Source organism: Aedes albopictus, chromosome 1 (genome assembly GCF_035046485.1).
Source record: "Aedes albopictus strain Foshan chromosome 1, AalbF5, whole genome shotgun sequence".
NCBI classification, from domain to species: Eukaryota; Metazoa; Arthropoda; class Insecta; order Diptera; family Culicidae; genus Aedes; species Aedes albopictus.
Genome location: NC_085136.1, coordinates 253,954,247 through 253,969,373, shown reverse-complemented (window position 1 = coordinate 253,969,373; position 15,127 = coordinate 253,954,247). Strand labels below are relative to the sequence as shown.

The following is a 15,127-nucleotide window of genomic DNA, read 5'->3' as shown; positions in this document are numbered from 1 at the left end:
TTGATTAACTTTTTTTCTTATGATTATGATTACTGATTAATGATTAAATTGCGAAATCAGTGTGATTGAGATTAATGATTAATGATTAAATGAGAAATTTTTGTGATTATGATTAATGATTTTTGATTAATCTTAATCATTAATCATTAATCATGATTAAATTTATGATTAATCATTAACGCTCTGCTGCTAAGTATAACAAGATAAAACATGCATCTATTGACAGTATCATAATAGATTCTTGTGAATAGTATCAGTATTAGCATTAAAATTGTAATTTTATTACATACCGTCGTTAGGGGTGACATTGGGCCTAGAGGGTAACATTGGTCCATCGATCCTATGGATTCAATATAAGTCAGAGAGCTTGATGGTGGATGCCAAGTATCTTAGAATTTTGTATTCTAGTAGTTTAGCACACAAAATGCATTCCCGTCGTACTCTAAATGTACGGAATAGTGGCCCAATGTCACCCCACTTTGGCCCAATGACACCCCGCACGACGGTAGTAGGTTTTATTTCTGCTGTAATAAAACTATATATGATACTGACTTTTCCTTAGAAATAAGATAGTTTTCATTGTTGAAATACAGAAAAATCATCACAAATCGAATTAGTATGTATAACTACAGTGTCAAATTACCAATAGTAATGACTTTTGAACAATTGTACGATAGTACAATTACAGAATCAATTACTTCTTGCAAATTGCAAAAGTTTAAACAAATATTCGGGATTATTTCACATTACGTACGTAAAAAGAAATTTTAAAACCAGAAATACAATGGTTTACACCTTTTTATATCATACGATTCATGGGCCTGCGTTTTGAAAAAGATTTAAGTATTTCCAGTCGTTTGTGTTTTTAGCAATTGCTTTGGAAATGCTGTCCAGTAATGAAGTACGTGGATTTTTTTAAATTTTTTTTTAATTAAGGACAAGGTATTTGGAGTACATAGTTCAAAATTTCTAGAGCACCGTTTTTTAGAACCGCTGAACGGATTTGAATGAAAATGCATCACGCTAATTGTTCAGTGGTTGTCAACAGCGTGATGCATTTTAATCCAAATCCGTTCAATGGTTCTAAAAAACGGTGCTCTAGAAATTTTGAGCAATGTACTCCAAATACCTTGTCCTTAAAGATAGCTCTAAACAAAATATATACAAATATCGCTCTACATTACTAAATATTGGACAGAGTGCCTGCAATAATATCAAAGAAATCAATTCAAATATTGAGATACGTAAATAAATTGATCAAATATTCAGATTTGGGACGAGATTATGAAGAATTATGTCCAGTAAATATTAATCAACGAACAATTTACTCCTTCTCTCAGCACTACAGTTTTAGGTACTGGATGGATTTTGAGGAATTTTTGTCAATGTTAGCAGTAAATGCAAAATTTCTTATCAAATAAAACAATTACAAAGGCAAGTTTTTACAAGACCAAATGAAAATGGTTGTTATGCAATTACTCATATCTCAAGTCATACCTCCAGACTGTATTTTTTCATAATAAAAAAACATTTACAAAGTTTTTTTTTAAATCAAATATCCTTCAAGTATTGTAAAAAGCATTGAAATATCTCCTGTAAAAATTACAATAATTTTGGTACGCATTTCAGTCAGTTCCAGAAGGACAAGTATATATACAATTTTGTAGCTATTTTAAAATATATTTTTATAAAAAAGAACGGGTAACTTCCGACACATCCTGCAAACTTATATGCAGATATTTGCAGCTACAGCCTTCACAGACTGATTCTTCTACTCAAATCTGATCATTTGATGGCTGACGATTGATTAAATGTGGTTAAGAACATGTTTGAAATGTTACATGAATTTCTATTGAGTATATATTCTATGGGTAAAATTATGTGCCTATTACTCACAGCCCCAGTAGTCCAAAAACATCCATTTCCACTTTTTGGTGCTTTGAATTTGAAAGATAAACGTCGGGAATAATCAAAAACTAGTGTTTTTCCATTCCCCTTAAGACTGCGAAGCCAAACCGTAACAGTACATAACCTCAGTCGTATCCAGAAAGAATCATCTATTCTGGTTTTCTGCGTTGAACAACATTTGAAAACCCACTTGGTTTTGTTATACGAAGACGCGGTGTACAACTCAAAATTCATGTAATTTCTCGATAAATTTTGAGAATGTCAAATTGCATAACAGTACCCACGTTCTCAAGCAAAATATGCAACACAAACATACATAAAAATGGTTTTTCTGCATTCTTGGGAACATCATTGATATATAAAAAATATACAAACTCATGAATTAGAAAATCAATTTTTCGATTTTTGGCCTATGCCGGTACCACTGTGCATTGGTAAGTGATGTGAGCTATGCAACCCTTGATATGATTTAGTCTTCCGCCAGCCGGCTGTCGGAAGAATACAATAATTATATTGTATGTTTGTGTATTAAATTTAATTATATACTGGGTATGAATATTTTTTAAACCACATTTATGTCGGATCCACTCGTAATAACGCACGTTTTAAGCTTATCGTTTCTCAGTCAGAAAATAAACTGTATGCAAATCCGTTTAGGGCCGATTTCTTCACCTCGGCTTAACTGGTAAGCCAGGCTTACCCATATAGTTAAACCTGGCTTAACGCTTAAGCCAGGGTGAAGAAATCGGCCCTTAGTGTTACTGCCAATGCTGAAAAACCGAAACCTGCACCGTAGCTTTACGAGTAAACTGGACAACTAAACAACTAGAATCGTTGCTTTTGAGTTTCATCTATGTTCTTGTATTACTTTTTTTTTCGCGTTCCCGTGTTAATAAGATTGGGGATAATAAAACCGATGTTTATATTTATTATCCGCGAATGTTCGCAACGCGTAATATAAGTTGAACGTGTGATGAACAGAAATACATTATCGTAAATGTTCGAAAAAGATATCGAAATTATGGAACTCGGTACGAATAAATCGACGCGGAAAACGTGGTCTACTTGTCACTGTATCGTACGGTAATCTTGACCTTTCTAACGAAAGAGATACTTCGCCGTTTTGATCGCTGATTGCCTGCTTGTAAATCTGAAATAGAAAAAAGTATTAAATTGTGATACGTTCTCCACTGTTATATTTTTGTAAATTGTTATTTATATATAGTTTAAATTTACCTCCATCCCTCTGAAACAAACGGTATATTAGCAGTGAAAAATAAATAGAATAAAATAAATAAATTAATTAAACAATAAATAGTGTAGAAAAGTACACCAAATCTTGATCCTGGAATGTTCCTGCATTTAAATAAACCAGGCTGGAAAATAGCAAGATCAAAACTTGAAATGGTAGATCTTACACCGTAACGCACCATTCCAAGGTGATCTACCCACGTTACGGGTGATAAATTTCTCGAAAACCTTCTGGAGAAACTCCACAAGAAATTTCTGAAGAAAATCCTGCAAACCTTTTTGGAGCGATTCAAAAGAAATTATTGTAACAGCTGCTTGACAAGTTCTTGAAGTAGCTTCAAGGCAATTCTAGGGGCAACTTCTAAATATTTTGTTTGAATTCCAATTTAAAGCTCAAACATTTTTCTCAACCAAACTTATGAATCTAAATTGAACTCCACGAAGGGCAATAGATTTTAAAGTTTGACCCTTATAAGTTCTGAACAGTTCAGATTTTTAATAAATATGCTTTAGAATTCTTCTTTTTACCCTTCTTACACCCATAAGAAGGGTTTAAACATCGCTCGAAAAAACGACTTTCGATCCGAGGCCCGGAGGGCCGAGTCTCATATACCAATGAACTCAGCTCGACGAACTGAGCAAATGTCTGTATGTGTGTGTGTGTGTGTATGTGCGTTACAAAAAAAAGTCACGCACGTTTCTCAGCCGTCTGTTAACCGATTTGAGTTCTCTTGGAAGCAAATGAAAGCTACTACATCGTAGTAGAACGCTATTGATTTTTTTTTTCGATTGGACATTTGGTTACCGAGATATCTCTCGAAGAGTACTTATGTGTCATACATCTAAACTTTTTAAGATTTTTGACCAAGTGTATCATAATAAATATTTCGGCCGTTTGTCAATCGATTTGGGTTCTCTTGGCACCAAATGAAAGCTACAGCATCCTAGCAGATCGCCCAGAAATTTTACTTCGATTGGACATTTGGTTACCGAGATATCTTTCGAAGAGTACTTTGAAGTAATATAGGTTAACTTTTTGAGAGATTTTTGACATTTAGCATATTGATGAATATCTCAGCCGTCTGTCAACCGATTTGAGTTCTCTTGGCAGCAAATGAAAGCTACAACATCGTAGTAGAACGCTCTGAAATGTTATTTCGATTGGTCATTTGGTTACCGAGATATCTTTCGAAGAGTACTTAGGAGTTATACAACTAAACTTTTTGAGATTTTTAACAAAGTGTATCATACCGTAGTCCGGGGTCAAATTGATCACTTTAAAACAACTTTTGCGGATAACTTCAGTGCCAATTCAAATATTGCCAAAAGTATTTCTGTAAAACCAGTACCCTATGGATCTCCATAGAACCATGTGACGGAATTTTGTTCAACAAATTTAAACTTTTTAACAAATTTTAACTGGAGTTAAATAACTCCAAATATCTAAAAATTGGAAATGCCACATTGGGGCGAAATTGATCAGTATACAATTAAGCATCGTTTGGAAAGGAAAATTTACTTCTCCGTTTAATTTTGCTCTTCTAAAACCGGATAACGCGTCTAAAATCTTACAACTAGTGAATTTAATATTTTAAATGCAAAATTTAATTTTGAAATTTCCCTTTAAACGCCTAAAGGTAGGCAATTTAATTTGAAATAGGTGATTTTTATCGCAATAAATGACTATTTCATCATAAAATGAACTTTTTTTAAACTATTTCATGTCCTGATTAGCTACATAACTTGCTAGCCAAGGTTCCACAAAAATGTTAAAACAGAGAATTTACGGGAAGTCCTATTAGCAATCGATTGTTTAGTAGCAATGATTTCAGCTAAATGAGAAATACATTTCAAATTTCTTAAAAAAATACGGCAAAACCAACTTTTTTCTAAAAAATAAAAGTCTACACTCATCTCTAGACGGCTACGAACCAGATGACGTAAAAAGTTTAAGATCATTACGACGCTTAAGAGTTCCTAGTATGGAATTACAATGTAGTACCCGAATGATCAATTTCACCCCGCTAATCAATTTGACCCCGGTTTACGGTACTAAATATCTCAGCCGTGTGCCAATCGCTTTGGGTTCTCTTGGCACCAAATGAAAGCTGCAACATCCTAGTAGATTTCTCAGAAATTTTATTAGGATTGGAAATTTGGTTACAGAGATATCTTTCGAAGTGTAAAGCATTGTCCAGTTAGAATCCGGACGCAGATAATCACAATGGTAGTAAATTTTAACATCAACCCCTTCGGCGTATTTGTTTAACAATCGGGTCATCTCTGTAGTGTCCTGAGACCCTCTACCAGTCTGATTAGGAATCCAAAGAAACTTTACCAAATATTTCTCTTCTTGCGAAATTAAGGGCTTATCAGTGAATTCCAATGAAGCGAAATTTGAGTGTTTTTTTGTTTATAAACACTATCCAACAATGATGACCCCACTGCACAGCTCAGGCTGTCGTGATAGCTCACCAAAGTAGCTCAAACCTCTTTAGATCCCTTGTGGGCATTTTTGAAAAGCAGCACGCGATTTTTGAGGTTATTATCTTTGTACACATTTGCTGTCAAAATCGTGATGTTAGAAAACGATGTCCAGAGCTCGAACTTCCTGGCAAATCTTGGAATTTCAAGCAGATTTATCCATGAACATAAACTTTAATCTTCCTTGGACACTTCCTCATGGCATGGTTAACAACATCTGAGCACATCACACGTAATGGTTTTGGAGATATTAACATTTTTAGCGACTGTCGTACCTGACCACCCTAAATTTTCAGCATGTTTGTGCAAGATTTTTTTCCTTCGTATGTCTTCAATCTGAAATAACTTTTCACTCGTAGCAAGAAAATCGATGAAATTTTCTCCGTCATTAAAGGACTTGTTTATGATCAGACTGCAGTGAAAAAAATATGATTATGATCATTTAGAGCGTCACAATAAATTATCCTTTGCGTCCGGATTCTAACTGGACAATGCTTTACTTAGGATTTATTCAACTAAACTTTTTGAGATTTTTGACCAAGTGTATCATAATAAATATCTCAACCGTCTCTCAACCGATTTCGGTTCTCCTGGCACCAAATGAAAGCTATAACATCCTAGTAGAACCCTATACAATTTTATTAGGAGTGGACATTTGGTTTTCGAGATATCTTTCAAAGAGTACTTGGGAGTAACACAGGTTAACCTTTTGAGAGATTTTTGACCAAGTGTATCATAATAAATATCTCAGCCGTCTAACAACCGATTTGGGTTCTCTTAGCACCAATTGAAAGCTACAGTATCCTTGTGAATCCAAATTTTGGTGCCGATCGGATCACCCCTCGGCCCGTGGCAGCACCCCTTGTCTTTGCCAATACAAGAAAAATCCAAGTTTGCCCTTCCTTTTCTTAATTTATAGCTTTGAAACTATAACATATAGGGGAGACTGGGTAGACTTGATCCCTTTTTCTTAATTTGCCTGTAACTTTACGAAAAATCACAAAACTAGATCCATTTTTTGTACAGAATGGAAAGTAAACATCTATTGTAAGTTTATACACAATAGAAGGACTTTAAATTATTGTAAAAGTTTTCAAAACTGTGTTTTTATGTAGGCATGTCTTATGATGTATTTTTCAAAAATGGGTCAAAATTGATCCCCTTTTGAGCACATGGTTAATTTAAAAGGAAAATAACTCCAGAAGCTTCCTATTCATTTTCTTCTCAAGTTTTCTTGCATTTTTTGATGCATACGGTGTATTTGAAATTATAAGATTTCCCTCAATTGTTAAGGATATGCCGTATCTTGAAAATGGGGAGACTTGATCCCCCTTTTTGTGGTTTGTACCAAAATAATATTAATCAGACACGTTTTATCATTGAATATACTAGAATTCCGAGTAAATAGAGGCTTCCAAATAGAATTTCATTTCTCACATGTATAATGTGTGTGTAATCCTCGAGGGATCAAGTCTCCCCATGTCACTGTTGTATACACTAAGCCACATTAATTTAAATATCAATATAACAGCCTTATTTGGATAAATACGTTTGATAGTACTTTATTCATACTATATGCTGTGAAATTTTGACACGATTTGGTTCAATTTTCACAAAGTTATTGAGATTTTTCGGAATCACCTGAAAGATTGAACTATTTCAAAAGATTTCTCCAGTAGTTCCTTCAGTAAATCCTCAGAAACTCCTTCAGAAATTCTTCCACATATCGTCAATTGTTACATTAGTAATTTGACCAAAATCCCCTTCAGAAAGTCTTCTATAAATTTCTTTAGAAAAAAGAAAGCTCTATTATCGCTTAGAAAACACTCCATTGATACCTTCCGAAATTGTTCGATGTTCACGTGACATTGCTCAACAAATTTCTGCTAGAATTCCCCTGGAAAACCTTTCATGAACTTCCTCATAAATTCCACCTGAGAAACATAAATTTGGAATTCCTTTCCAATTCTTTTGAAAATTCTTCTATGGACTCCTTGAGACATTTCATGAAACCTTCAAAAGTGTTTTTCTTTAATCTTCAAGAGATTTCTTAAGCAACTTTTGCAGGGATTTCTTCCAAAATTCTTCCAAGTATTGTTTCAGAAATTCTTCCAGCGGTTTTTCACAAATTCCTTCAGGCATTTCTTCACTGCTCCAGAAAATCCTGCAACAATTACGGCATGAATTCTATTGGAAATTCTTGCTGGAATGTCTTCCGGTTTTTCCGCCATCACACACATTGTGATATAATCATGTTCAACATCCTTGGTGTTTTCAAAATACTATAATTCAATTGTATCATATTGTGTTATCAATGTTGTTTTATAACTTTTATAATTAGGTTTTAAGTCTTCGATATCTGAATATTTATGTTACAAAATTGTATCAAATCTGTAATAGTAAATCTGAGGCTTGAATTCATATCATATTTTGTTATAATTTTGATATAATTATAACAAAAAAGGTTATAATCTTGATTAGACCAGAGTACTTTTTGTTACAATTTTAGTTATTTTAACATCATCCTGCATCTAGTTTCTAACATAATAAGTTATAGAAAAATATTATAACATCATAACACAATATGATATAAACATGATTTAATTTCCTAGTCGGGATTCTCCTCATACAGTTTTTTTTCTTTCTGCGGTGAATGGAGCACTCTCTGTGCTGCGGGCATCATAAAATTACTGCAGGGTTCTGGCAGCGTTATTCCCATCCATTACCTTCTGACACTCCTCATTGAACCAACTAACTCTGGACTAAGTATATAGTTTGGAAACCTCCAAACCAAATCAGCAGAATTAAAATTTTAAGAAGGCATTTAAGCAGAATAGTTTTAAGTGTATTTCACAGGTTAAATAAGCGTGAGAATACAACATGAGTTCTTTTCTACGTAGATCTCGAAAAGCTGGTAAGTCATATTGTCAAACCATGATTTTTATTTAAACATTATTGAAACCATATGGGGGCTGAGAAGGGAGGCTATCAAACCAATAACAGGCTGGATGCAAGAGTTGTGGAAACCAGGTCTAAATCACGGAGGTATTCGCTTCTATGGTTAAAATTCAAGGATCCTAATCATAGTCGATGATGTCCTCTAACAGCCTGCAGAGTTGATCTTGTACCGACTTTTTCGAACCCTCTAAGCAGAATACCCTCTTCGAATGAGTGTAATCAGTTTCGTACCTTTTAATTCCGCCCTAATTTTAATAGAGCAGAATTAAAAGGTACGAAACTGATTACACACATTTGAAGCCTGCAGGGACTTCCGCTTGGATTTCCACTGAGAATTCCTCTAGTAGCTCCATTGAGAATTTCTCAAAGTTTTTTACGGCGAATTTCTGTAGAAGTTGCACTGACGAAAGTTCTACTAGGAGATTCACTGGCAATTCCTCTGTGGATTCTTCAAAAATTTCCACCTCTATCGTGCGCAGCCTTTGTTTTCTCACTCACCCTCGTAAACAAATATTTCTTGCGTTTAACAAAAAGAATGAGCGAGAAAAAAGAAAAAATGTGCACAGGCAAGGGATTTCCACTGCGACTTTGGGGATATTTCTGGAAGTTCCACCGGCAATTACTCCAGTAGTTCCATTGAAAGTTCCTCAAGGAATTCCACAGGAAATTTCTCTAGTTTCATTGGGAATTCTTCTGGAAGTTCAACTAAAAAATCCTTTAGGATTTCCCCTGGGAATCGTTCTAGGGGCTCCATTGGAGATTCCTTTGGTATATTTCCTAGGAATTCATCCAGGAGTTCCAGTGCGAATCCTTTTAGAAATTCCACTGGGACTGCCACTTGACGTTTGACTGGAAACTCCTGTAATCGTTCCAGTAGCAATTACTTCAGGAGCTCCGTTTGTATTTCCTTTGAAAATCCCATCAAGTATTTCTACACAGAAGCTTACATGGCATATAATGTAAATGTCATGGAATATCATGAAAACTTTAAAAAAAAAAAAAAAAAAAAAAAGACGCGGACACCGTCTTCAGCCAGAGGCTGCACAGACTGAATGAAACCTAAACACTAGACAAGGGACAAACGGAGCATGCACCAGTGGATACGGAGAAGAAACTATTCTTACGAAAAGTTTCATCGCCCGGAGCGGGAATCGAACCCTCACCCCATAGCATGGTGCGATTAGAAGCTTGGTGACCCTAACCGCACGGCTACGAGGCTCCACTAACTTCCATTATATGTCATGCAATTCAGCATGATTCACAGTGATTACATGACGTATAACACAAATTTACATGATACATCATGTAAACTATAATAGCACGTAGTTAACATGACTAAAATGAAGTTTACATGACGTGTAAACCTCATAATTTTCATCTGTGAATACTGCCCATAACTGCATATTAGGCTGCGGCTTACTTTTAAAAGGTTGAAACCTGGAATTCGTAAACTCTTTTGGACTCAATTGACATAATAAGAGAAACGTCTGAGTTTGAGTCAAAAATATTGAGATTTAGAAAAGTTGAATTTTCGAGTAATAAAAAGGTGTTCACACTTCAGGGGCCAGAACTTTTTCAATTTTCAACCGATTTTCAATCTTTTTTATGAATCTCTCAATAAAATTTCGAAAAAAAACTTGTAGAACATTTTTTTTAAAGTGACGCAAAATATGAGTTTTCAATTATTTAATTTATTTTTTTATTATTTTTACAAAAAAAAAAAACTTCAGGGCCTAATAACTTTTTAACCACTTGACCAATTTGAAATCTTTTAGATGGCTTTTGTAGATATTTCTGTTGTCGATCGTTGTCCTTAACGAACTATGTATTCGTCAAAGTATTCATTTCTATAAATAGTATCATATCACCAGAACAGCCAAAACATGCCCTAAAGTTTGGTTATTCAACCCTTTGAATTTTTCCAAGCATTCTTATAGAATTTTCCCCACGTTTTTCTGTAGTTTTGATGCACAATAGTATGAAAAGGGTAGAAAATGATGCAGAACAATTTTGCTGGATATCCTAGGTCATCCAAACTATTCTTGAGTTGAGATCCTAAATCTACGGGTGCAACGGTAATTTCTTTCATTATACGAAGCTACGATTTGCAATCTAGCACGTCCAGGGAGATTACGTATTACGGTTAAATGTGTAATGCTACATAGTGAGATGTATCATTGTGAGAATAACTACTGTCAAAAGCTACACTTCAGGACAGTTTGGACTACCCTTAATGTCCCAAATATTCATAATAATATACAGTAGGCTTCAGGTTGGTCTAGTAACCGCGATTGTTTATGTAACGTTACTCAGTATACCAGATATGGCTGCTATTACGACTGTGTTCCTGATACTCGAACTACGCACATTATGCGATTTATGGTCGCCATCATAATCGTATCAGTTTATCTGGGAAGCCGTATTCGTTCTATGAACTTTAACCAGTTTTTTCTATCTGATAATGGGTAAAATCTGTAAAAATAATGACCTGAACGGCAAAACAAGGCTGGATAAATTTCAACTTCAGGTCGGCCTGGCACAACTTCTTTTTATAAATTTTATAAACCTTGAAAAAATACAAATAGTTATTTATGCAACAAGTTGCAAAATGATGATTTATTCAGCACGAGTGCTGAAAAAATCGAGTTTTGCAACGAGTTGCATACAAAGTTTTTTGTAATTGCAAAAATACCTATTCAGTATAATTGTTGGTACAATCTTGCTACAGGTATATGTATTAAGACGAACCACGTGGCAGCATTCATGCGCGTCAGCGTGGTGCTTTTGTTTCATCAGGTAGGCTATGATAGGGTAGCTGTCAGAAATTTGCAAATTTCCGTCGTCGTCATACCACAATCGTACCATGGGCAAGAGCAAAAGTAGCTTCTGCTGCTGCTTCTATGCATGATCTGCAGTCCTAATCTGAATCTGAATAGTCCTGATTCGGATTCGAGCTGATCAGAGGATGTAGAAGTAGCAGCTGTGTTATCGAAAAGTGAGTTCTGACAAAGGTGCCGAAAAGTGCTACTTTTCAGCACTTTTAAGAGTGCCGAAAAGTAGTACTTTCGGCACTTTTGTTTTAGTGAAGAAAAGTAGGCCGTTTTATCGTTACAACCGCGAGTGAAAAGTAGGGGAAAACGCAATGCAATTACAAAAAATATTTTTTTGTAATTACGTTCCGAAAAGTCTTACTTTTCCATCAGTGAAATTGCAGTGAAAAGACCTACTTTTCAACACTTGAACAACAGTGCCGAAAAGTACTACTTTTCGGCACTCGTAAGTGTGTTACATGTTGTTTGAATGGCAAGTTTGATGATTCTTTTTCACTTTTTTGTACTACAAACTAAGTGAATTTGCCAGAAGTATATCTCCTTTATGTTCAAGCACGAAATGCAGTTAATTTTCGGCATTTTTTTTTCTTGCAGAATTTGAAGGAAAAGTGCCAGACCGAACTGAACGGGAGCTTGAAAATTTGTGACAGTCATCTCGGTCTGTCCTGATCAGCCGGTCTACTAAAACGCCTACTTGATTGGATAAAAGGCCAAAACACGTGGAAGCCCGCTTGCCTGTTGTCTCAGAATATGTTCGTTTAGCAAATGATGGTGGTAATCGATAGGTGTTTTTCGTAAATACAAAAAACTTTGTATGCAACTCGTTGCAAAACTCGTTTTTTTTTCAGCACTCGTTGTATTTATCCAACTCGGCAAGCCTAGTTGGATCAATGTACAACTCGTGCTGAAAAAATCATCATTTTGCAATCTGTTGCATAAATAACTATTTCCCCATCATCACTGTCATCCTCACCAGTGCTTTATGCGCACAGCTTTCTCGTTCTTTCGTTCCTTGTACTTACCAATTTATCACCATTTGGAAACGATTAGGCTGCCTATACAAGTCCTGGAGAGAAAAAGGAACAGAACAAGATGCAGCCATACAAAAAAAGAACTAAGTCGTTATCAATTATTGCGAACTGACGTCGGCTTCCGCGACTGCGTTCATTCAGAACCGTTGTTGGGTGGAACTATAAGGGGATTTTTGTGACATTTTCGTCATTGCCAAACTAAAACTGGCCTTGTAGGGGACTGTGGGGTAATACGCACTTATTAAGGAAAGTGCGTCAATAGTTTGTTTCAAAAGATTATTACAGCTTTTTTTTCTGAAGGTTGTTCTGCCCCATCCAACATGGGATGCATGTTGCTCCAATCGATACCAGAAAATGAAAATGTTAAAAAATGGGAATTACATACTTGATACGATTAGTATTGCCCTCAATCAACATAGTACAACCGCTGTTCAACATTCAACAAACGACCGATAAACTTACACCAAAATCAAGCTGTTTGATTTTATTAATTCATCTCACAAATTACCTGATGCATATCTCTCAATTCCACCAGGCCGTATGCAATGAGACATAATGTTCTATTAGTAGACTGACAAATATTTAAAGCTCCAAAACCGATAATCCTTGAAGAAAAAAGATGGGGAAGCGTTTCGCCCCAGATGTCCCTAATGTGCGCTACGATCTTTCATATAGCAGCGTACTAAGATTAACCCAAATGAATTTCTTATTTCGAATGTACGTAGTCGCAGCTGTTATTGCGTTGTCGTTCGCCTCAAAAGCAGCAGAGACTGATGCCTAGGGTGGACCACACTTGTTCGATGTGGACAAATACTGAAATCGACACATTCTAGATTCATTGTAATATTTTAGAGATGCAGACAAAATTAAACATACTCGATGGAAATTCTCCGCGATGAAGTTCAGAAGAATGTTTGACGAGTTTCCAATTCAATTTCCTTAAATAGGTAGGCTCTTCTAGAGTATATGATAGCCCAGAATGCCTGTCAATGCGGTATCTTCAGTTCTCGTTCAGCATGTTGCATAAACCGCGAATGAATGAATGAATTAAAATCAATCGTTAATGCTCAGTTCAACGGAAATCTCTTCAGGGATACGTTTGCAAGCACGCAATATCCATGAACGTATCATGATTGTTTTAAACCAGCTTCAAAAACTCAAGCAATCGAAACATTCGGTTCCCTTACTGAAAGGATCTCGCTTAGGACATTTTTTGCAACTCGATACGACAATTTCAACGCATGCCACTTCAAGTCCGATTCCGCCGAAATATTGCACCACCCAAATGTTTATCTAAAGTTTTCAATCACCACAAGCATATAAGATGCGGTTGGGATTGATTCTTCCAGTCAAACATTCAGTGCTACCAGTGAGAGTGACGTCGTTTGAGATCTAATTCAAAATGAAAGGAATCTTGATACTGTAAGTAAAAGTGAGACAAATATTGTTGCCGTTTTTTTTTTCAATGATCTTCATTGGTATCTTAGACAATTACTACATTTCATTGACACTTAAACTACGTTTTCTGTGTATGGTTGCACACTATCACCATAATTTGGTAAACTCAATTTAAACTTTAATCAATCCGCGTAATAGAAACCGCGTCATTTCGAAAACCGTCGTAAAAAAAACAGCGTTTTGTTTTTAACTCGCGTTAAATAGTCAGGTTTTCATCTACCTTGACTTAACATTTTCACGACGTTTTTTTTTTTTTGAATAACGTGGTTTTTACGTCATTACCGTCGTAAATAAAACGTCGATTTATTTCATTTAATCCTCTAATACCCAAATTTTTGATTTTGATCTAAATATCATTTTTCGTCATCTAAAATCGATTTAAACATGTTTTGGAAGATGATTCTTTTTAATTCTCAATTTCGTGAATTTCAGTTTTTGATTTTCCTAATTTTTATTTTTAAACATCCCCACACTATTATATTTTTCCTGGAAGCCTATTTGGGGTACGGATTTTTTGGGATGAAAACATTTTGCGATTTTATGATTATTGTTGAAATATTTTTATTTTTATTTTTTTTTCGTATAAAATTTCATTTTCCGTGTAATTTTAAGGAAAATAATTTTAGAGTGTGTTTGATCCTCTTAAACTATTAAAAAATAAAATATGTTAATTGTAGCGATTCAATACAAAATAAACAATGACTTCTAAAAGGTGACCAAAACATCAATTTTTCAATGATTTTAAAAAAATGTAAATACGCGTTAAAATACATCAAAAACCATTTTGGGATATACAAAACAGTCCTAAATATCAGCCAAATATATAAAAATTTTGATTTCCCACGAAACAAAAATTACAAAAACGCTCAAACTATACCCCGTCTAAAGGCGGGGTTGGGTATTAGAGGGTTAAATTGCTATATCAATTACAATTTTAACAGACTTTAGTTTTCACCAGCGTATCAGAAATACATTTTCAACTTACCCTAGATCTAGCCTAACTTAAACTAATTATATAAAGAGCTAATCGTAGCAATAGAAGACGCAACGACTTTTGACGAACATTTGCAATGATTTTCGTTGATATCTGTTCCAATGTTTCAATGTTGGAAATTTGATGCAACACGTTAGTTCTTCTATACCAGCTCGACCATATGTTTTTTCTTTTATTTCTTTTTGTTATATTATGATATTTATTGGTATCTC

The 15,127-nt window shown here is 34.9% G+C and overlaps 2 protein-coding genes across 4 annotated transcripts in view; one reads left to right on the top strand and one right to left on the bottom strand.

The window, feature by feature from the left end:
- LOC109622760 (tachykinin-like peptides receptor 86C) overlaps window positions 1-15,127 on the bottom strand; it is a 436,364-nt gene that overhangs the window by 214,858 nt on the left and 206,379 nt on the right. The window lies entirely within an intron of this gene.
- Window positions 1-15,127, top strand: part of LOC109400459 (protein artichoke-like) — a 41,470-nt gene that overhangs the window by 7,035 nt on the left and 19,308 nt on the right. Inside the window, exon 1 of one of the 2 annotated variants that reach the window (XM_019672963.3) lies at window positions 11,902-13,885. The exons of the other annotated variant lie outside the window; for it this stretch is intronic. Coding sequence (XP_019528508.3) covers window positions 13,866-13,885 — 20 coding nt within the window. The 5' untranslated portion in view covers window positions 11,902-13,865. Of the gene's footprint in view, window positions 1-11,901; window positions 13,886-15,127 lie in introns of those variants that run through there. 2 annotated transcript variants of the gene reach the window in all.